The sequence below is a fragment of the Sceloporus undulatus genome, chromosome 5 (genome assembly GCF_019175285.1).
Source record: "Sceloporus undulatus isolate JIND9_A2432 ecotype Alabama chromosome 5, SceUnd_v1.1, whole genome shotgun sequence".
NCBI lineage: Eukaryota > Metazoa > Chordata > Lepidosauria > Squamata > Phrynosomatidae > Sceloporus > Sceloporus undulatus.
In genome coordinates this window covers 51678049-51701362 of record NC_056526.1, presented here as the reverse complement: position 1 = coordinate 51701362, position 23314 = coordinate 51678049, and the positions used below count along the sequence as shown (strand labels likewise).

At 39.0% G+C, this 23314-nt stretch overlaps 1 protein-coding gene across 1 annotated transcript in view; it reads right to left on the bottom strand.

Annotated features, from left to right (window-relative positions):
• The window catches only part of PPP1R12A (protein phosphatase 1 regulatory subunit 12A), a 163443-nt gene that overhangs the window by 21145 nt on the left and 118984 nt on the right, over positions 1–23314 (bottom strand). The window contains exons 11-20 of the mRNA XM_042467984.1: positions 22302–22514; positions 20903–21120; positions 15410–15577; positions 14835–15011; positions 12593–12683; positions 9578–9775; positions 9275–9428; positions 7943–8061; positions 1418–1483; positions 442–458 (exon numbers count right to left, since the gene is read on the bottom strand). Of these exons, the coding sequence (XP_042323918.1) occupies positions 442–458; positions 1418–1483; positions 7943–8061; positions 9275–9428; positions 9578–9775; positions 12593–12683; positions 14835–15011; positions 15410–15577; positions 20903–21120; positions 22302–22514 (1421 nt within the window). The remainder of the gene's footprint in view (positions 1–441; positions 459–1417; positions 1484–7942; positions 8062–9274; positions 9429–9577; positions 9776–12592; positions 12684–14834; positions 15012–15409; positions 15578–20902; positions 21121–22301; positions 22515–23314) is intronic.

Sequence of the window (23314 nt, the reverse complement as noted above, 5' to 3'; positions counted from 1 at the left end):
GTTTATTTATATACCGCTTTTCCAAATTAGATCAAAGCGGTGTCCTCCGAACTCTTCTCTAACACATGTCCAATAAGCTGGTTTTTCTCCTAGCCATATGGTGAAGTGAAATACAGCAGCTTGGATGAGAAACCACTTATATGAAATAGTAATTAAAATCTTGATTTCAATTTGGTAAACCACGCTATAACTATTCCATTTATAGCCAGTGAACCACATTGCTTGGAATGAATTGAATGTGTATGTTATGTACTGTAGATGCGACAACATAAAAGTACTGCCATTGTCAAATTTACATACAATATAATTTTCTACAATTTTGATAATGATTGAGAGGTATCCTACATATTCTCCTGAAACTTTTAAACCACTAGCAGCATTAAACAATTAAGAACTGCATTACAAATGTTATAGAGAGCCAATCATACAGAATGTACATACCTTGAAAGACTATCACTCTGGAAAAAAAGGAGATATAGCCATCTTAGAAGACTTTGACAAACAAATTATTCAGAACACAACAGTCTATATAGTTCATAAAAGTTAGAAAGAGAAACCATTCAATGGATTCTACTTCTCATGTACCATTTAAAGATGCTTAACTGCAAGAACAAAATGAATGATTAAATATATCTGATGGATGCACAGCCCAGATGTCAACCAGTTAATTAATTTGCACCTGTGGGATTTTTAACTTTTCCCTTTGAATAACAGGTCTGTCCCTCCCCAAACACAAAAGTCTTTGTATGACTTTAGAGAGACACACGAAAGTTGATTCAAATGGAATATTCATGTAAAGCAGACAAAGCATAAATAGCTTCTTTGTGACACTACTACAATGAAATGTACTATTGCACGATTCATAACAATTACAATATAGTGCGCCCACACCATATGCAGTCACACTATATGCGGCTTCCAGCTTACGTGGAAGCCACATGATAAAAGCAATGGCACGCATGCACTCCCCCAAGCCGCAAGCATGCACCCCATTGTTTCCAATGGAGCACAAGCATACAGAGATTTTCCCTTACGCAGGGGGATCCAGAACGGATCCTCCACGTAAGGGGAGGGCCCACTGTACAAAGCTAAATAGGATATAGTTCTGCAATATGAAATGGAAGTTTGCCTTCTATAAAATATGCACTTAAAATTCACAAGTCAGCATTTAGTTAAATAGTTAATTGCTGTCTATCTGTAGTGCTACTGGTGGTACTTGGAAAAATGTAGACAACGCAGAGTATCAAATGGGGCATATTAACAGATTTATGTGTAATTATAGTAAATTCAGAGTGAATTTCCATGCATTCTAAGTTCATGAATATATTCTAAGCTATACAGCAGAGGACACCATTTTCTTTCACAGAAACTCAAGTAAAAGCATAGCCTTCTTAGAAAATCAAGACAGAACCATTACCTGTACTTCTTTTTTATTTGTTCCCTCTTCTGAATCAGACTGGTGCTCCTGTTCATTTTCATCACTCTGGGGGGGAAACCCAATTTAAATTAGTGCTGTATGCTTCTATTTTGGACAATAGGGATTGCAAGAACAGTTTGCTTACACTGCCTTTAAAACTTGCCCATATTTGTCAGGCATTATTGAATTTATAACTGGTAAAAGTACATCACTTCACCAAAGTTAAAAACCCATTAATTTCATTCTCATTTAATAGGGAGACACCTCTCTTGTCTCCCTGCTTTCCAACTCTATTTCATTTAATGGTGAACTGTCACTTTTCAACTTGGTATTCATTTGGCCTGTGCCAGGTTCACTTGCCCTTTGACCCCTTCACCAAAGTGCTATTTCTGTTCTTTCCCCCTTTCCCCTTTCTTTGTCACTGCCCCATGTATTCACTCAACCTTTCTATCACCTGCCTCTTCTCCACACTCTTAATAAATATGCCATTTTCTAGTAATAATAATAATTATTATTATTTGTATTCCACTTTTTTCACAAAGGAATCAAAGCAGATTCCAACAGTATAAATAAAACATAAAGCAATAAAAAATTACAATTTAAAAAACCCGAAACCCCAACCCTCCCCACAATCATAAAAACAGTGATCAACCCATAAAAAAGATTGAACATCAGAAAAATTTAAAACTATCCAATAGGAATACATTGAAATTTTGGACAGATTAGTGCAAGAAATGAATCTTCCTCTAGAGGAGTGGGGGACGGGGGTGATGTATCAATCAATTTTGGTATCAGTATCAATATAGGTGTCAATAGAGGGGGGAAGCAAGTCTAATGGATCTAACCTAGTCTGGGAAGGCCTGCGGGAAGAGATTAGTCTTAATAGCCTTTTTAAAGGTTTCCAAGGTGGTGATATGGCTCCAGAGCCTGGGAGCAGCTGACGAAAAGGTCCTCTGGGTCACCGCTGAAAGTCTGATCTTCTTAGGTTGTAGCAGATTCTTCCAAGAGGACTGGAGTGTGCGGGGTGGATTGTATGGAAGGAGGTGCTCCCACAAGTACTCAGGACCCAAGCCATGTAGGACTTTAAAGGTTAGAACCTTGTACAGTACCTTGCTCGGAAGCTGATAGCAGCAAATGTTCACCAAAGTTCAACCAGTCAAAATTGTATATTATGCAAATCATGCTGTTAATTATAAAATACTAACTAGCACATTATTGTTGTTGCATGCCTTCAAATCATTTCTGACTCATAGCAACCCTAAAGAAAGTCTATCAAGGGGTTTTCTTGACAAGATTTGTTCAGAGGAAGGAGTCCTCTGAGGCGGAGAGAGTTTGACTTGCCCAATCTCACCCAGTGGGTTTCCATGGCTGTGGTCTCCAGAGTCATAGTCCAACACTCAAACCATTACACAATGCAGGCCCTCTAACTACCACATTTGTTGTGTACCTTCAAGTTGTTTCTGACTTATGGGGTTTTCTTGGCAAGATTTGTTCAGAGGAGTTTTGCCATTGCTGTCCCCTGAGAACATGTGATTTGCACAAGGCTACCCAGTGGGTTTCATGGCTGAGTGGGGAATTGAACTCTGGTCTCCAATATTCAAACCACCATGCCACATTTCCTACTCAGATTTACTGCAAGTAAAATTACTCTATGGACATATAACAATGGTTTGCTTTTCTTAGTTTATTTGCCTGTCATGCAGGAGGGAAGGGTTAACCTGCAGCTCAAGGTGTTTTGTGTACCTCATGAAAACCTTTCTTTACTACCTTTCCTTCTTGCTGATCTCCTGTGGCTTTAACACTGATGAGAGATGAAGATATTCCACAGTACAGCTTCCACAGAAAGTGGAATTCTGTTTGAAGGACCTAGGACACTCATTTGTGCCTATGCTCGTTGTCATCATCATCTTATCTATTTATATGACTCTTTTCCATGGTAAAATGGCTTACAATATTTTTACAGGGAAAAAACACAATAAAAATAATGTTTCCAGGTAGTTCAATAACAATTATTATTCAATACTGTATATAAATAATAGTGCAATAGGCTAAACATCTCACAGGAATAAAGATACGCTAGGTTTAAACAATCCACTAATAATTCAAACTAAAAGTTATTTACAAATAATACTGAGACAGAGACCGAGTAAGAGAAAGAAATCAATCTAAACAGCCATCATTTATAACTGAGGTCAGTCAGAACTACTGGCTAGCTTCACATGCTCAGAAACACTTAAGATGAAAACTGGTGGTAGTACAGTCGGCCCTCTTTATCCATGGATTTTTTATCCACAGATTCAAGCATCCATGGCTTGAAAATATTGAAAGAAAGTATACATTCCAAATAGCAAACATTGATTTTCCATTTTATATAAAAGACACCAATTTGTTATACTATTATATTTAATGGGACTTGAAAAGCCATGGATTTTGTTATCCACAAGGGATCCTAGCACCAACCCTCAGCAGATAACAAGGACCCACTGTAGTGATATTACATAAAAACAGCAAAGTAAAATAATATCTCTACAGAATACTTTCCCTCTGAAAATTGAACTGGCTTGTTTTCAGAAATGAACCCAAGGACCAATTTTTTCTGATCATGTACAGAAAGTTTACTATGTTTGATATAAAATAACTTTCTACTGAAAAAAGTCAATGAACACTGCAATCCTATACATGTCTTCTCAGAAGTCAGTACAACGGGGGACATTCTCAGTTAATTTTGGAGTGCATTTTACCTCAAAAACTCTATCATGATGAAACAGACCAAAATGAAGTGAGAAAGTACTAGAAGATGAAGCCTCCAAATCAACTATTTGGCACTCAATCAACTATTAGGTAAGAAGAAAGGACAAATATGAATAACCCTGTGTTTAATTATACAACTGCATTTGAATCAAAAGGAACATCTGGTCAGATGTGAAAGAAAAGCCTTCCGGGTTGGGAACGGCAGCTCGGCGGACGGGTTCGTCAGAGGCTCTGAGGAACGGCCTCTCCACTGGCGCTTCCCTCTCTGCAGAGGCTATCGCAGAACGGGGAAAACTCCAGGCACGGCAGTGCTCTGGACGAAGCATGTTGCACTCTGGAAATGACATTCTAAGAAAAATAGGGTGGCACTAATAGTGAGGTAAAATGTGGCAAAAGCAGTCAGAAGTCTGACCAAATAATACCTATTTAAGACTTCAAGGAAAGCCTATCGGTATAATCATTATCCAGGTTTACTATCTAACTATACAAGAAGAATAAGAAACCAAATGATTTTATGCTTGCATTCAGAAGAAAACTGATGATACACAAAACAAGATGTGTTGATAATCACAGGTAACTGAAGTGTCAAGGGGAAAAAAACTGAGCCAAGTGAAGCACTGCTCAAGAATTTGTCCAAAGATCAAGAAATGAAGGGGAGTGACTTAAATTTTGAGAGGCCAACCATTTGTTCACTGCAAACACATTCTATAAGCAACTGAATGGACAAATGTATATATGACATTATTATGACCAATACAGAAGTCAAATAGACCACACGTCTGGAAACAGAAGATGGAGAAGCTCCATTCTGTCTACACAAATAAAAACAGGTACGGATTGTGGCACAGACTATGAACTGCTAATATAAAAAATTAAAGTGAAGCTAAAGAAGTACACTAAGGTAATCTAAAATGTAAAGAACATCTCTGTAGAATATAAGCACTATGAAAAGAACAGATTGACTGGAAACCAGAAGAAATCTACGGATACCAGGAATATTAATCAGGGCAGAATACAGAAAAGACAGCATTTGTAACCACTTGAGATCATATTGCAAACATAGAGCCCATACAGACAGGCCAAAATAAGGCTGCTTTGGGTCACTTTGGAGGTATGCTGTTTAAGTGATGTATGCATCATAAAAAGGCCAGAAGCTGCGCCAAAGCTGCACTCCAGTTCTTAGGGCTGTAGCTTGGCTTTGGCACGGCTTCTGGTCTCTTAGGATGCATGAATCATTTAAAAAGCATACCTCCAAAGTGACCTGAAGCAGTTTTAATTTGGCCTGTCTGTATGGGCCCACAGATCTGCTAATAACAGCACAACGAAGAATGTCAGTCAAAGGGAAGTGGGAGAAAGAACCTGTACTTTACCAGTTTTATCAAAACCTTTATGTAGATCATGAAAAACTATGGATCACTGTGAAAGAAATGGTTGTGCCACAACATTTGAGTCTCCAGCTGTCCAGGACAGAACATAGAGAAACAAAATGGTTTCTGATTGGGTAGAAGGTCAGACAATGCTGTATTTTATCATCCTGTTTAATTTAGATGCAGAACATCTAACATAGAAAGTAGAATTAAAAGGAAGGAAAATATGAAAACTGGGGGATGGGGCATCAACAATTTAAGATATATAGATGATACCATATTACTAACAGAAAATAGTGAAGACTAGGAAAGACTCAGAAGAAAGTTAAGGGGAAAAGCCCCAAAGCAGGAATACTGTTGAAAAAAACAATGACCACAGATGATGTACATAACTTTAAAGTGAGTGATGAAGACACTGAAATAGTTGAAGATTTTCAATATCTTAGCCCAGCCATTAATCCAAGTGGAGACTGTAACCAAAAATTCAGAAGAAGATTTAAGACTTGGGAGAGCAGCTACAAAGGAACCAGATAAGATCTTGAAGTGTGAAGAAAAATAACATAATCCCAACATCATGATCATCAATGTTACAAGATTTCTATGTATGGTTGTAAAAACTGGACGGTAAAGAAAGCTAACAGGGGAAAAAATCAGCTCATTTGAAATGTGATGTTGGAGAATTATTTTACAAATACTTTAAACCACTAAAATGACAAATAAACAGGAGTAATTCAAGCTAGAGCAAGCAAACTGACTACACTGCAGCTACTGTATTTTGGACATATCAAAAGGTTAATAATAACAACAACAACAACAACAACAACAACACAACTCATAGGAAAAGACAATAAGGCTGGAGAAAGTGGAACACAGTAGGAAAAGAGGAAGACTACACTACAGATAGATTGATTCAATAAAGGAAAGCAGAGCCCTGAATTTGTAAAATCTGAGCAGTTCTGTTAATCACCAGGATTCCTGGAAGTCTTATTCATTTATTGTTGTTAACTGCCATGGAGTCATGACTCTCTGAAGGAGAACAGGGATGGGGCTATCCTGGATTCTCTAGGGAAGGTGTTTCAAAGCCAGGGAGCAGCCACTGAGAAAGCCTTCTCACTTTTCCCCACTACACAAGAGAGGATGGTGGGACAGAGAGTAAGACCTCTCTGGACAATCCCAGAACTTTAATGGGCTCATAAAGGGGGATTTTGTTGTTAACTGCCCTCACATTGACCTCTACTTATGGCGAATCTGTGGAAGAGACACATCTGGGCCCACCCACCCCCTTCCAATGCTCTACTGCTCTGCTTAGGTGCTGCAAATTCATGCCTGTGACCTCTCTGACTGAGTCTATACACTTGGTGTGCAGTCTTCCCCTCTTTCTATTTCCATCTACCTTTTCTAGCATTATTGTCTTTTCTAATGAATCATGCCATTTCATGATGTGGCCAAGCTATGACAACCTCAATTTGTTCATCTTGGCTTCCAAGGAGATTTCAGGCTTGATCTGTTGAAGGACCCATTTGCTTGTCTTTCTGACTTTCCATGGTATCCTTAGCACTCTTCCCCAGCACCACATCTCAAATGAGTTGATACTCTTCCTATTCACTTTCTTCATTGTCAAGCTTTCATAACCATACATGGTGATGGGGAACATAATGGCTTGGACGATCTAACCTTAGTGTTCATTTGTATATCTTTTACACTTTAGGAACTTGTCTAGTTCTTTCATAGCTGCCCTTCCCATTCCTGGTCTTAAATCCAAGCCAACCTGACATCAAAACAAGTGGATATAGGTTGGACAAAATGGCTCTGAATATTCCTACTCTACACTTGATCTTAGCCAAAAGACCGAGAAGCGATATTCCTACTCATTCTCACTCTTCCGCTCTCCATCTCTCCTCTCTCTCTCATACACACACACACCATCCATCCATCTCTTTGTAGATGTGTCTTTGTCAGAAACATAGCCACTACACTATGAGAACCAATGTGATGCAGTGATTTGAGTGGAGACCAGGGTTCAAATCCTTACTCTGCCATGGAAACCCACTGGGTGACCTTGGACAAGTCACAATCTTTAAGTCTCACAGGATAACACTGGGAAACCACCACTGAAAAAATTTAAATTGAGGGTGGTTCATGAACCTGACTGCAGTTTTGGGTCTGATCTTTGGGTATAACCATCACACACTACTCTAAGAAAGCTAGTACTTTGTAAAATACGCTTCTATTTTCCACTGTATCTGAAATGTGAATTGACAATATGAAAGCTATAAGCAGATTCAACGCTCATCTGGTCAGTGATGCTGAATAATTTAATCAGTCACTTCAATATCCTCTGGTTGACTGAATCAGCCCTAACCCCAAACTACAGATATATGGACAATTTTAATGGGATTTCACTTACATCTTGAGTACAAAAAGAAACGCCAGTAGATCTTCGTTTTTCTCTTGGCCGCCGTCTTTCCCTTATTGATTTTGTTTGTGGTCTGTCATCTTCCTTTTCATCTTCTTTCTTTCCTGATTCTATTTAAATAGTAATATCTTAATAAAGGTTCTGGTATATAACATAAAATTTTTTACTACTATGGTTTCTGAAAAGACACTCATCACTGAATACTACAAAATAGACTCTTGAAAGTGTGAGAATATGGAACATATGATTTACTCTAATGTGCCATAATTCTCTTTACATACCATTCTTAGCTGTACCTCAGCCAAACAAGAACATTTCAATGTAGTATTATGCAGATTTAAGAATCAAAGCCTAACTTATCTGCATACATTATGACACATCTACAAACACATATTCATCAAAGCATCCAGAGCACACATATTCAAATAAGTATTTGTTTAGCCAGAAGCATCAATAATTCAACGTGCAACAGACCCTATTGGAGAGAGATTTCTGTTTAAACTAGCTAGATTTGTTTTTCTTTGTAAGGTAATGCATTTAATTAAATTCAGCAATTTTGAGATCATGATAAGGACCCATTTCTATAAACTTAAAATAACATGTCAGCAAGATCAACTTGATGTTCAGCACCAAAATGCTTTTATTAACTTTTACAAGACTAAGCAGGGCTGCACAAGCATGTAACATTCCTTTGCTATCATGCACAGTATCCATGTGTTTACCCTTGAATTAACATAACCACAAACATCCAGGTACTTGTTTATTGCACTGTTCGAGTCTTCAAGGCTGAAAAATGAATCTATATTAAGGTGACACAATACTCAGCTACACTTTAAATAGCATTAAAAAATGCCAGCAGGACTTAACAGTAAACTTTAATGCCTAAATCCAATATCATGTGAGCACAACCAAGGCTTTCCCCTTATGTTTTCTTCTCTGCAGCCTACACACCTTTAAAAGCAACTACTTTAGAGAATCCACTGTCTTCCAATGAATGTTTTGAATATGTGCACAGGGCTGCAGAAAGGAGCTACAGTTACCCCGCCCTCCCTTTCTGCAAAGGGAAGCTATTTCATTGGGAAAGAGAACTGGATACAAGCCATGGGCATTATAGAAATTCAAGATCTAGTTTAGGTTTTGCATATAGAAAGGACTTAAGAAAGACAGCTCCAGAGAAATACTAATCCAAAGCAGTGGTGCTGCAAGGCATTCCCTAGCTGTTTTACCAGTTACTCATTCAGAACTGCCATATTCTGTTGAAGGGGCAATGGTTTCATGGACATTGAAAGCAAAAGAGAGTGATGCATAACACAGAAGGCCTACCTCTCTCATTTTCCTTTAATCCACTTCTGGAATAAGCAGAGGTTATACCTATAATGCTATTTGGTCTGTTTAGTTGGCCTGAAGAACTAGAAGATGTGGCAACTGAAGAAGTTGATGAAGTAGATGAAGATGTAGTTCTATAACGATGATATGGCTAGTCAACAAGAAAAAGCCCAAATCAGTTTTGAAATATTACATACATGCAAGTTAATTTTTTTTATCAAGTAAGCTATCCCCTACAAGTTCAGATTCATCACCACAGAACTTCAAGCCCATGTCATAAAAAGGGAAATCATGAAATACCTCTTCTATACTTCGTGCATATCTTTGCCTATAATCATCATCTTTAGTTTCTGATTCCTTCTTTTCTTCCTGTTTTTCTTTGTCTTGTTTTTCCTTTTCCTCTTTTTCTTTTTCTTCATTCTCTTGCTCTCTGGTTCGTGTTGTACGACTTCTACCAATAGTTTTTTCAGCTTCTTGGAGATCAGTTAATGTTACACCCTGTACAGTATTATTAAACAACACTTATTAAAACTGAACAGTCTTTTAAAGGCTTAAGAGAGTAGTTAGTAACTCTGAAAGAACTGAAATCATGAACGTAGTGTTTTGTAATCAGATAAAGATAAAAGTTCAGGAGTACTATACACACACACACACACACACACACACACACACTCGACTTTAGGTCGGCCTCACGTATAAGTCGAGGGCAGGTTTTGGAGGCCAAAATTATGGATTTTGCCATGACCCATGGATAAGTCGAGGGTAAAACTTGGGAGGCTCCTTCAGTATGTGTATGTGTGCATGCAGTAAGAGGGACTCTAATTGAGGCTTTTTGCTTCATCGTTTTAGCCTTGGTTCAGCTTTCACTTCCCAGACAGCTGCTGCCCAGCAGGAGAGGGACTCTGTTTGTTTAACAGCAATCAATCACCCAGGACTCTTTCTGCTCAAAAGAGAAAGAAACTGCTCTCCCCACCACATGGGGAAATCTGAAAGAGCTATCACATTACCACATTGTCCTGTAAATAAATCGACCTGGAATTGTAGCTATAGTAGTTCAGAACACACACGTAAAAACAACTGTAATTTGACAAGAAAGAACCGATGAAGCCATTATTAGTGTATTTAATACAATACAACTATTAGATGTAAACTCTTCTGTCCCAGTTTTGCATTGCTTATATATATTTTGTACATGGATATTTATACTTGAGTACAAGGAGGAGCTCTGGTCTGCTGCACAGAGACCAGCGGATAAGCTGCATTCAGTATGGCTCTGTGTGGGGAGGATATTTATACCCAATTTCATACCCTAGAGAGCTACTTGGCACTACCACATGGTGTAACAAATGCTTTGATGGAATTTTATGGAATTCTCATGGAACTGATAAAACCAGCCAAACTGCCTTATTGCTTTAACTTCAGAATGACAAAACACTGATAAGATTTGAGACAATCCCTAGACAGTTGGACAGGTAGGGTTAACAGGAACACAGCCTGGGTTTAGGTGGTGATATGGTCTTTAACTGCTTTGCAATGGGACTTAGGGGCGAAACAGACTGCCCTGAAGGGGTGGCTGACAAAGCCAGATTGGGGCCGTGGCAACTGCATGCCGTAGCCCAAATCCGCCTTTTTGCCAAGCTGGCTTTTTGGCCCCGCCGCAGCTGGAATCCGGCTTTAAGGCGATCCTGTGGTGTCCAAGTCTAAATACCATGCCACTGGAATACCCTCAAGCCGGCCCACATGTGGGCAGCCGGGCAGTGTGAAGGGGGCTTCCAGGCATCTTGGAGGCATGCATGCTGTGTATACCACACTCCAAAGATGGCTGCAAGCTGGCTTTTTATGCCAGTCTGTTCCAGCCCTTACTTAGCCTGCATTGAGAGGGGAAGTGAAAAGAGCCTGGGTGGGAGGTTGGAGTGGATCAGAAAACTCATTAGTACTATCTAGGTCTCATACATGTGCTTAGGTCAAGATGACCCCTTACCTAATTTCCACAGATCATTGTAACCTCTCCAAAAACATTCCCAACACCAAATGTTAATTATGAAAAACCATATAGCCAGTGCAGGGAGTGTAGGATACACTAACAATTACTATTCAAGTACTCTCTGGGCAACTATACAACAAGAACACTGGTGAAATATATTCACCAGTGTTGTTGTTGTTGTATAGTCGCCCAGAGAGTACTTGAAATTCTGCTCATAATGAAACTTATGAACAAAGCAAAGGGTGCTCTGTCCCTACAAAAACTTTTTCCTAGACACAACAACTGCTTCACAAAGTATGCTAAACTACAGTTCAGCACATTGTACATGAAATAGAAATAAATCACAGCCAGGTTTGAGGTGCATATGCCCAAGTGAAAAATTTTAGAAGCTTTTGCTTTTGGTTCATGGCTTTTTGCCATCTACTCTAAAGTGCTGTTAACATTAATGAAGAGCAGGTTCAAAAAAGTCAACTTCAAATCACAGTTTATGAACCTTGCTTGATGAAACCAAACCACACAAAGTCAGTGTTAGTCCAATTTTTGGATCCATACCAAATGAAAAATATTTAACCAAAGCAGAGGAACAACTCCTTCTTTGAACCTTACAAGGGGGAGAGGGAGAACAGGTTGCAAACTCAAGGCTTCCTGGATGTCAAACTAGTCCAGGGTAAGTAATCTGCAGCAAACATTAAAGTGTCCCTCTGCCTTTCTTTATGTGGGAGGGGGAATCTGGGGGAGGGTGGGTGGGGAGACTGAAGGTAAAACAAGGAGCACAGTGAATGGAATCATCTCTTTTCCTTTATCCCTGCAGGGCCCCCAACATTCTCACCACAGATATATACTGTATATACTCATGTAACAAGACTATAAATTTTAGTCAAACATTGACCCTAAAAACCTGGGTCAACTTATCTACAGGTCAATGTAAGTACTGTAATTTAACTCTTTATCAAAAAAAAGAACCATTCCCTTCTCTGAGTTGAGTGGCAAAAGGCAAGAACTCAGTCCATCCCAGAAGAACCTAAAAGATGCACTGGCCCCCTCTACTCTTTTTGCCATGGCACCACTTCTGACCTGGTAATTCTCTCTTCCTTCATCAGTAAGCACAAACAGTTATGTCTGCTGGAATTTTGAAGTTCTTTGGCATTGTTTTACTTTGCTTCATCCCTTGTTATATGTCCCTAAGTTTTACCCTAGACTTAACCACGGATCATATCAAAATCCACCTTCAACTTATACATGAGGTCAATTTATAGTTGTGTATATATGGTAATATATGGAGTTTGGTTTGGTCCATGCTGACTAAAACATAGAATATAAAACCACAGTACCTGTGTTGATCTTCTAGACTGCCTTGCTTGCCTTGATCTAGCTTTTCTTTGGGATTCAGATTCTTCATCCCGAACTGGAGTGAGGTACGACCTGGAATTAAGATTTACGAGACAGTGAGCACTGTTAAATTCAACTTTCTGTGAATAATATGACAGAAAAAGAAGCTAATGGCCTGTTACAGACAGCCAAAATAAAGCTGCTTCGAGTCACAGTGGAGGTATGGTGTTTCAATGATGATGCAGCCTAAGAGTCCAGAAGTCGCACCAAAGCCACGCTCCAGCCCTAAGGACTGGAGTGTGGCTTTGGTGTGGCTTCTGGACTCTTAGGATGCATGCATCATTGAAACACCATACCTCCACTGTGACTCGAAGCAGCTTTATTTTGGCTGTCTGTAACAGGCCAATGCTTCAGTCACTAATACATTTAAGAAGCAAGTGACCATTCAGTTTGATGGCAGACAAAAAAGTTTTTCCACAACAATGTGGTTTGCAATGATGTAACAACAAGGCCTACCCATATCCGCCATGCTACAGCTGCAAGCATATTCAGACTCACTGTATTCTTATTAATACAATTATATTACAATATCTACACTCTAGCCCCAAACCCAGCAAGTATAAGCTTATTTTACAACTTTACTTACTGTTTTAATGATTTTCTGTGTGCACTGAAACTGCTTTTAAATTTTATTTTATATCTCATAAAGAGAATTGTCACTACTGGTTAACTAATAAACGAATGACTACTATGTATATACCATATAAACTTGGTCTGAACTACAAAAATGTAAAGCATCAGGGATAACCAAAAAAGATGAGTAATTCAATTTGTTTCAGCAAACATTTTATCCAAAACGAACAATATGCACATATGAAATGAAAACAACCAGATCAGGTCAGTAAGAACACAAAAATATTTTTAATGTTCTGGATCCACCTGAGGACCTCTTTCCAGAGGTGACTTTTTATTTCACCAGCCTTTACTTTTCTTATGATTTCCATTTCAGAAATCTATACTTTTTAAAACATGCTGGAGGTAGCGGGTGATGCAGGGTTATCTGCTTCACCCTTTCTCACTGTTTTGGTGGTCATGCATGCTCAGTAAGGAATTCTGGAAGCAGGTGCCATTTACCATACCTGTTGGAAGCAAGCATACACAACCATGTAGGATTGGCTATAGCAGAATCCCATTCTTTCCCAGCTCAAACTTTATTGCATTTTTTACTGCAGACATGCTACTGCAAAACAATACTGAAAGTCTGTGTTTGTCTAGCAACTTCTCAATACTGATGTTATTAAAACACTTCCAACTAGACAGAGGATAAACTGGAAAGGGGGAGGGACTGATTGGAACTGGGAATATAAAGCTTTTGCAAAAGGGAGTATTTATCAAAGGCTATTAACTGAGGTATAACCCCTTTCTAAGGGGTTATTGTGTAGGTATACACTTGCCACTTTCTTTATCTACCTTATAGAGTAGAACTAATGAAATAAGTCTTAATATAACAGTGCTCGCAGTTCCTTTTTAATTTTTCAGAGGCTTATAAAAGACCTGAACATTTTATAAGAACAATTACAATATAATTCAATATGTAACAAATAGTTTTTCTTCTGTTACTTTAGAAGACAAGTTCAAACTATGGCCTTTTCCTTTACTTACAAAATCACCTGAAAAGCAAGATGACAGAAGGAAGCTGTTAACAGGAAATCAGCAAGTTCCACAGGAAAGCATATACAGAAAATATATGGCAAAGTAGAACAACAGGCAAGCATTCACTCTAATAACTTGTCACTCAAAAATTTGTGGGGAATGTGTGTTTAAAGAAATATCATGATTGAACAATGACTCTATTTGGAAACACTGCAACCACTCTAATAGCTAACAATTGTTTTTTTGCACAATTCAGAAAATGAAAAGCCCTCCTCAGTAATCTATAAGATAATGAAGGGCTGGAGGTATGGGGTTAACTGAATATGTACATAATTCTCTACCCTGGAAAAATCCCCAGAGCAATATGGCAATCAGTTTACAGAGAGAATCCACCATAGGAAACAGGTAGTTGCCACCAACTAGTTATCCATTTCACTCACACATGTTCTAACACTAACACACACACACGAGCAAAGCTTTAATGTATTTATTACTGCATCAGTGCACATTTACTGAGTAGGCAATCTGTTCACCTCGTACTAATTGATTCCTCTGCAGAAAGAGAAATATTAATCTCCAAACTTTACACACCTGCGTCTCTCCCTGACCTCTGAAGTTGAGGACACAGTGCCAGAAGTAGTTGTTGTCAAGGTTGTGGTGGTAGTTGCAGTATTGACAACTGATGGTGCAACAGGAACAGTCACTGCTGTAGGAACATTGTCTTTGTCTCTCTCAGTACTATCCTCAGCCCATAAACGATTTGAGGTACTATGGCATCATAGGAGCAACACAAAAAAGAGAAAAGGAAATAGCTAAACAACAAAAGCACTTTACTAAACAGTATGATACAAAGGGATGGATTTTTTAAACACATGAATTTGAGGTCTAGATTACAGAGGTATCTAAATGACTGCAGATGAGCTTTGTTAGAAATAATATGCTTACAAAGCCAGAATTGTATTTTAATTATTTTTTTTAAAGTATTGGTTTTATTGGCATGCACAGCTACTACTGTATAGTGCATCTTCATTTTGAGCCAAATTACATACAGACATGAAATGGAAAAATGGAAAAAAAATCCAGAACCCAGTACATTCTACACAAAAATGCATGCACATACATAAAGCAGACAGGGGACTCAATATAAAGCACACTGATGCCCTCACCTGCTTTGTATGCCTGCTGTTGATGAACCCGTTGTAACCTTTGTAGCAGTGCTTGTGCTAGAAAGCAGGCTTTTCTGAAGACCAGCAGGAGAGGTAACTGTTGATACTGATGTAATACTTGGAATACTAGAGCTAATCAAATCATCTTGTCTTCTACCGAAGGAACCACTGAAAAAGTCAATTGAATTACAAAAAGAAACACCATATTTATAAAGTACTTAATGTGATTTTGCTACTCGTTTTACCAAATCACAATTTCTACCATTGATTAGCTCCATAAACTGCATTTGTTCAGACATCATCATTATGGAAACTTAATTTTAATGTGCTCCTTTCCACAAATAACTATAAGCTTTGAAACCTAACTCTAAGACAAAATGCTGCATTGGGTACTTGGTGTGAATGTGTATTGTGTCAATCAAACAACAAAACAGACTGCAGACTCTTCCACTTTGGCTATTCACACAGAAAAAATAGGATGAAGGAAAGTTCAGGCCCATCACATTCCCAATGAAAATGAGATGAGCAGTCACTATGGCAGGGAGTTGATTAATCCTCTCAACAACCTAGAATTCACCTTCATGTTGGGGAGAGGAGGAATCCACACAATTTAGGACATACCCTTACCTGCTTTATAAAGAAGGGAAAGGGCTGTGTCATAATCATTAACCGCTTCCTGCAACAGTCTTCTCCCAGTTGTGACATCTGCTGATTTGAACTTGACAATCTTGTAATGGCAAATGAAGAAAGGAGGAGTACTCCAAATGGCTGCCTTACCTATGTCAACGATTGCAGCATTAGTGGAAAATGCTGCTGATGTGGCAACTACCCTGGTAGAGTGGACCATGACATTAAATGGAAGAGGTACCTTAGTATATTTTTGGCCATCTCAGTGCATGCCTTGATGCAGGGGGATATTGTGAATAAGTCGCCTTACGTCTTAATGAGGCTGGATTAATTTGGAGACAAACAAAGAGTCACAGGACTTGGTCCTGTGAATATACATTTTTCATACTCTGCTCACATCTAGGTTGTGCCATAACTTCTTTTGTGGAAGCAATGGGTTAGGACAGAAAGCGAGGAGAATGACTTCCTTGGAAAAGTGAAAGATAGAAAGCACTTTAGAAAGAAAGGGTCAGGACAGAGAGAAACATAGTCCTCATTAAAGGTGCAAAGGTGCTCCCCAACTGAAAGGGCTACCAGCTCTGATATGCAGCAAGGAGAAATGATAGCTACCAGAAAGGCCACCTATAAAGAGAGAAGCCTTAGGGAAACCTTCTAAAAAGGCTCAAACAGATGCTTCATGAGCTGCTTTAAAACTAATGGTAGGCTCCAAGAAGGGTAGTGGTGCCTGACTAGAGGAGATATGATAGTAACATCCCTGAAGAACCTCCGCACATGTGGATGAGAGGGAAGTGGGGCTCCTTGGGCATTAGAAAGAACTGAGAACAGTGCAGCAGCCTGCCACTTTAAAGTGTTTGGTCTAAAACTGAGCTCCAATCCTCTCTGCAGGAAGGCCAGGAGGTGCGAGACAGATGCCCTATTATACTGCACAAACTTGGTTTTGCACCACCTAGCAAAAAATTTTTCCTCAGGGCCAAGGGCAGGGCCCAAAATTGGAAATGATGCTGTTTAAAGGCAAATCTGAACCATCTCCTCCTCCCCTCCATGACAAGAATATGTGGATATGCTTAGTTTCCTGCATAGCCTCCTGTATAGAGGACAGTGATTTCATGTGGAAACATTTGTATACATGAAGGAGTTTGTGTAAACCTGGGAAACCATGGACAGGACCCAACTAGCCCATGATTGTTGCTGCCCTGGGTGAAGTTAGCCCCCCGCATTGCAAAGACCTTGAAACAGGGGAAGAAAATCTTCAGAATGAAACAAGCAGTCAGAAGGCTCTTCCTAATGTAAACCAGAATCAGACCATTCCCCAAACTGAGAGGCAGTCTGGGCTTCCAAAATTTGTTTTAACTGCAGCATTAAGGCTTGTATATCATCCCAAACCCAGCTGTCTGATGAAGCTTTTGTTTGGTGAGGAGAAGGGAGACACCTCTACAACCTAACTGACTGGAATTTTGCCTCACCGTATGTGTGTGAGTTCAGTGATGATAGTGACCATGCAGTTCCTGGCCATTCTGACATCCCTACTGATCTCTATGAAGTGAGAGGCCTGGCTCCTCCCCTGACATAACCAAAAACCACTACTGCTATCTTTAAGGTGTGGTTAATGACCATAAATTTTTCTGTGAGGGAGCGGTGTGTGGTGTGTGTGTGTGTGTGTGTGTGTGAGAGAGGAGAAGAGAGAGAAGAAAGAGATAGAGAGAGGTCCAATTTCAAATAGTGGATCTGCATATCAGCCAAAAAGGCAGACATCATCCTACTGGGTGAAAAATGGGAAATGGTGAAAGCGCCGATCATGTGGTCTGAATGTTGACATGTGTGTCACAGCTCATGTGGAGGGGATTTCATGCCCTTTTAGCAATGCCTAGAGCCCAGGGAATGCTGGGATACAACTTCCCAATACTTCACCCTGGACTCCTCTCTCAATGGCACCACAAGCCTTATGTCCCTTTGTGATGTGCCCTCATTATCTGGATTTGACTTCGCCATGCTCTCTACAGGCACTGATATGACCATGCAAGCACTTGAGTAGGGCACAGACTCCTCTGGTGGCGTTGGCAGCAAGGGAACTACATACTTGGCCAGTTCGACCCACTCCCCTAACGTGCTGTCTGAAGTGCAACTCTAAACAGGCTTCTTTCTCTTTTTAATAGCCTCACTCATCAGAGCCATCACAGAATCAGGAGGAAAGGGCTAAACAGACAGACAAGATAACAAGAGAAATAAGAGATAAGAAAAAGCTCTGCTCTGGGTGAAAGCAGGGAGAACTGGTCTCGTGAATGGCAGAAGGGGAGGAGCTTGTTTTGTTGTTTGGCTGACCTCACTGGTCCTTCCTGTCTTGACGATGATGGAAAAAACAATGTTTTGTGGATTCCTCCTCTCACCATCCCATATAATATATGCATATCTATCTGTTTAACATTATGTTGTTACCGGTAATTATGTTAAATGTTAATTGGCATTGCTATTACTTAATGTACATCTAAGGTGGAGATGCAAAGTATTTTATTGTGACACAAAATTTAAGCTAACAAAACCGAACTAGTATTTGTTTGTTCCATTCACCTCTGAATCCTAAGTTTTTAGCAGCAATTACAGCTGAGAATTTTCTGGGGTAAGTATCAGCTTTACCTGCAATTTCCATCCATTCTTGACAGAATTGCTCCAGCTGTAAGGCTGAATGCAGACATCTGGCAATCAACCAGTTTCAAGTCTTGCCACAGATTCTCTATTGGATTGATGTCTGGTCACTGATCGGGCCATTCCAAGTTATCCGGGTTCACTTTTTAACCATGACCGTGTTACTTTATCTATGTGTTCTGCTGTAAAGTGACCTTCTGGCCCAGCTCCAAATCTCTTGGATACTGCAATAAGTTTTCCACCAGATAACCCATTTATTTGACTCCATCCATCCATCCATCCCTGATCTTTTTCTCAGTCTCTCTTAAGAAAAAGCAGTCACACATGGTGCTGCAGAAACTATGCTTCACTGTACCAACAGTGTTGGTTTTACACAACACATAGTGCTTTGAGGAAAGGCAATTCTGATCTCATCAGACTAGGGATCCTTTCCCCATATGTTTGCTATATCTCCCACAAATCCTTTTGTAAAATCTTTCAGCAATTTTTTCCCCTGCTGTTCTTCTACAAGCCTCTGTTTGATGGAATGTCTCGTGAGTGGCTTCTCCAATCTCAGAATGACTTTTTCTAGCTCATTCAGAATAACCAATAGCCTTTTTGTTTGTCTCTAATACCCTCCTCAGTTAATCACTCAGTTCTGATGGTCATCCTTCTCTACACAGAATTGTGTTTTTTCCATATTTCTTTCATTTTTTAAAGCACAGATTTAATGGCACTTCAAAAACTATTCATAGCTTGGGATTCTTTCTGGAACCCAAGCTTTTTTGGGGTGCATATACTAACTTTATGTTGGATTTGATGTGACTGATTTATTGGCCTTCATGATGCTGTTTACTTTGATATGCTCTCAACCAACTTTAGAGCCTTTCACAAACAGGTGTATTTATTTTGAGACCATGCAGCACTGAAAATGCACACAGGTGGATTCTATTCAGCTATGTGACTTCTTGGAGAAGGGGATTGTATCAGAGCTTATTTAGGCATTTCACAAGAATGGTGGGGGTGAACGATGGTGGGGGTGAATGATGAACTGCATGTTTCTTAACCTTTGAGCCACAATACAAATATTTTGCAGCTTCACAGTGTTCAGTATCTTGTGTACATCAAGTGGTAACAATACCAATTAAACCCACTTCAATTCCAGGTCTTAACACAAAATGTGGAAAAGTCGGGGGGGGGGGGGATACTTCTGTAAGGCAAAGCATTATAACTTATTGCTTTGGTACCAAAATACAAAGTGTAATTACTGGTGTAATTTTCCCTAAACAGAATATACTATACCACACAAAAGCCACAAATGAAATCTTAGATCATTTCATTTGTTCAAATCAAAGCAACTATATTTAGGTTACCAAGCAACAACATACAGAATAAAAAATATTGTCCAGTGTCTTCCTGGTCCTATAGATGCAAAAATATGACATGCATTACTGAGCTCCTGTGAATACACTCAAGCTGCCACTACAAGGAAAAGTTGCAATGAAGCATCTACCAACTTGCTTGCTTAGCAGTGGTTAAAAAATAATTATAAATTACCATCATGCAATGTAACAAGATCAAAAAGATTATGCTGGCCCTTACAATGGAAAAAAGAATCCTTTTATCCATGACAAAACTTGGCCTTCAGAGCCAATATGTAAGTTGCATGAAGGATCATAAATGTAGACCTTGTAAGGTTTCCCTAATTACTCTTTCTGAAAATAAGATGCCAAAGGGCCTAGGAAAGTGTAAGAGCCTTCCTTTCCTCCTGGCTCCCCCTGAATTGATGACCTTTTAGCTAACACTGAATATACCTATGTAATATGGTGAAGTACAGCATTTTCCATTGTTTAAAAATTATAATAAATTATGAACTACACCTAACATTCCAGAAGGACACCAATACTGTTACAGTTCCCCATCCGTATACACAGATTCTTTATCAAATAATTATAAATTTATCAAAGCAAACCTTGATTTTATCCTTTCCATTTTATAATGCCACTGTATTTAATGGGACTTGACCATCCACAGATTTTGGTATCCTTGGAGGATCCTGGAACCAATCCCCAACAGATACCAAGGGCCCACTGTATTTATTAAATTTCTATTTGAAAATGCTTATATTTCAAAAACTATGATCTACTATGGAGCTTAATTAAAACAGCTAAGAACTTCCTTTACATTTTGAGTATGTACAAATAATTTTAAAAATATAAACTGGCCTCATATTGCAGTTCTATTTACCTTCTTTGATAGCTTGTGTTTAGTGGTGAAGATCCTTCATTTGATGTATTTTTCTTTGCATCTTCTTCCCATTTTCTTCTTGTGTAAGAACCACTACCACGTATTAAACTGGCTGATGTATCCCTGTTTTCTTTCTCCTCAATGTCAGATGTACTGGCCAGTCGTCTTGGTATTGTAGGTGCAACATATGCAAGTCTAGCTGCTTTTGTATCTTTCTCCTAAAAAAGCCACAGTGGTTTCAATTTGTGTTTCAGCATAATTAGTTTAAATTTCAATTTTTAGAAAAGAGGATTCCACAATATCTAAGGGCCATACATGATCCCAGTTCCTGTTATTTTTAATATTGAGTCTCAGAATTTGAATTGGTTAATTTAAACACAATGTAACATTAAAATAAGTGCATTGTTAAAAAGAAGCACATTTAATGTTCTCTCATCTACTTTCTTATCTTTTGGATGGGATGGCAAATTATTGTTGTTGTTGTTGTTGTTTGTTTACTGTGAGATTCCCTTGGATCCCCATGTTGACAAGTGAGCAAAGCCAGAATCAGGGCAGGTGGTATCATTTCTGTCATCTGTTCTTTTTACTGAATTCAATCCCTTTCCTTCCTGCTCATTTGGCTAGTAGGGAAGGGACAGAGTGCTACTGCCAGAGACTCAAATTGATTGGTTACAAAGGACTTTTGAAATTAGTATCGGGACAACATTGCCCACCCCAGCTTTAGACTTTATTGTTGATGTTAACATCATTCAATAATGAAGCGTTGATGCTGCACAGATTTCACTGTAAAGAAAATCAAACAAAACTTCTAGTATTCAAGTAAATAAATATGTATTTGACAAATGTGAACTAAATTACACAGAGACCAATCAACATGCCTGGTAATTGTACAGAATTATGCTTCCAAGACAAGGTGTTAGGGAAATCAAAATGTGCCATGTCCCTACTGTTGACACCAAAAGATACTATCTTGCGATAATGAAAGCAGCAAAAGTCTAGTACTTATTGCAACCACAAACTAAAAAGATTCTCCAGTTGGCTAAATGGGGAAAATGCAACATTCTTGAAGCTACAAGAATGGCTGTGGCAAAGCACTGGTATAAATATAGAAAGATACACATAGGTCACTGAAGTGTTGTACCTCTCTCCTGAGGTCTCTCATCTGGACATGTCTAACAACTGCATGAACCTCTGAGATTTAATCAAGCTGTATGCACATGTGTTCATAACTGCCCTCATAATTTCAATGGTAGAAACTTTATTCCATGATCTGTGACCATTTCATATGGAGTTCAGCACCTTCAGATCGGGTCTTTCTTATTTTTAAATATACACAGTCCTGTTCTTAACCCGCCACCAACCATGAATTAATCAAGTTGTGTGCTTTGAAAAAAGTTACCTTGTCTTTGTTGTCTAATGAAGAAGACAATCTAGGGCTTGAAGCTGAACGCATAACTCCTGTTGAATCCTTCTCTTTCTGAGTTTCTTTGCTAGCTGTTATCTCTGCCAGTGCCCCATAACTGCCAGTCTTTCGAAGACCTAATCTCCATGAAGCAGGAGACTCATCTTTTCTCTCTTCTTCTTTGGGAGAAACCTTAGTTGAACTTGGGAACTGTAAAACACAGGGTTGCTTTTCTGTAAATCTTATTCTCCAGGTGTCCTCTGTGCAGTCAGACCTTTGGGAGTGTGCATGCACAGGCCACAATTTGAAAAAAAATCTAAAACCTTGACAAGAGTTGCCTATGCCCTTCTCATTGACATGTGTGCATGAAACAGGGGAATCATGTCTTTATATTCACTTGCCTTGATACCATGACTAGTCACTAACTGAATAATTTTTAGAACAAATTGCACTTCTCTGGAAGGTAAAGGTAGCAGGATGTGTAACTGCACAGAGGACACTTGGAGAACAGCAGTTACAGGCAAGCAACCCTGTTTTCTCCTTCGTGATCTTTGTGAAGTCCCACATTTGGGAGGCTGATAAATTAATTTTCTAACTTCTTTATCCAACATGGACTCTAGCTGTAGGGGGGAAAGTATTGGGTCTTGGCTTTTCTCTTACCCTTCATATTAAATCAGTAACTTACCCCAAATTCATAGCCACTTCTGATATTTTTAGGTGGTAGCAAATAAAGCCAGTCATTAGAATTTTTTTTACCTCATTTAATTTGTATGCTCAACACAGTGGTTATTAGTTGTGAGGCATAGTTTAAAGCTATATGATTTCTACTTCTGCTTCTACATAGCCACTGTAGTGAAATCTTACACAGCTACGACAGTAGACTACCTCCAAATCTTCTTGCTTACCTGCCATATGGCCTGTCCACAGTAGTTAATGCTCTTTTCCAGAGTTGCACTCTGATCCAATAAGCTCGATTCTAACAAGCCTCCTTAAGGAATCCCCTTTAAAAC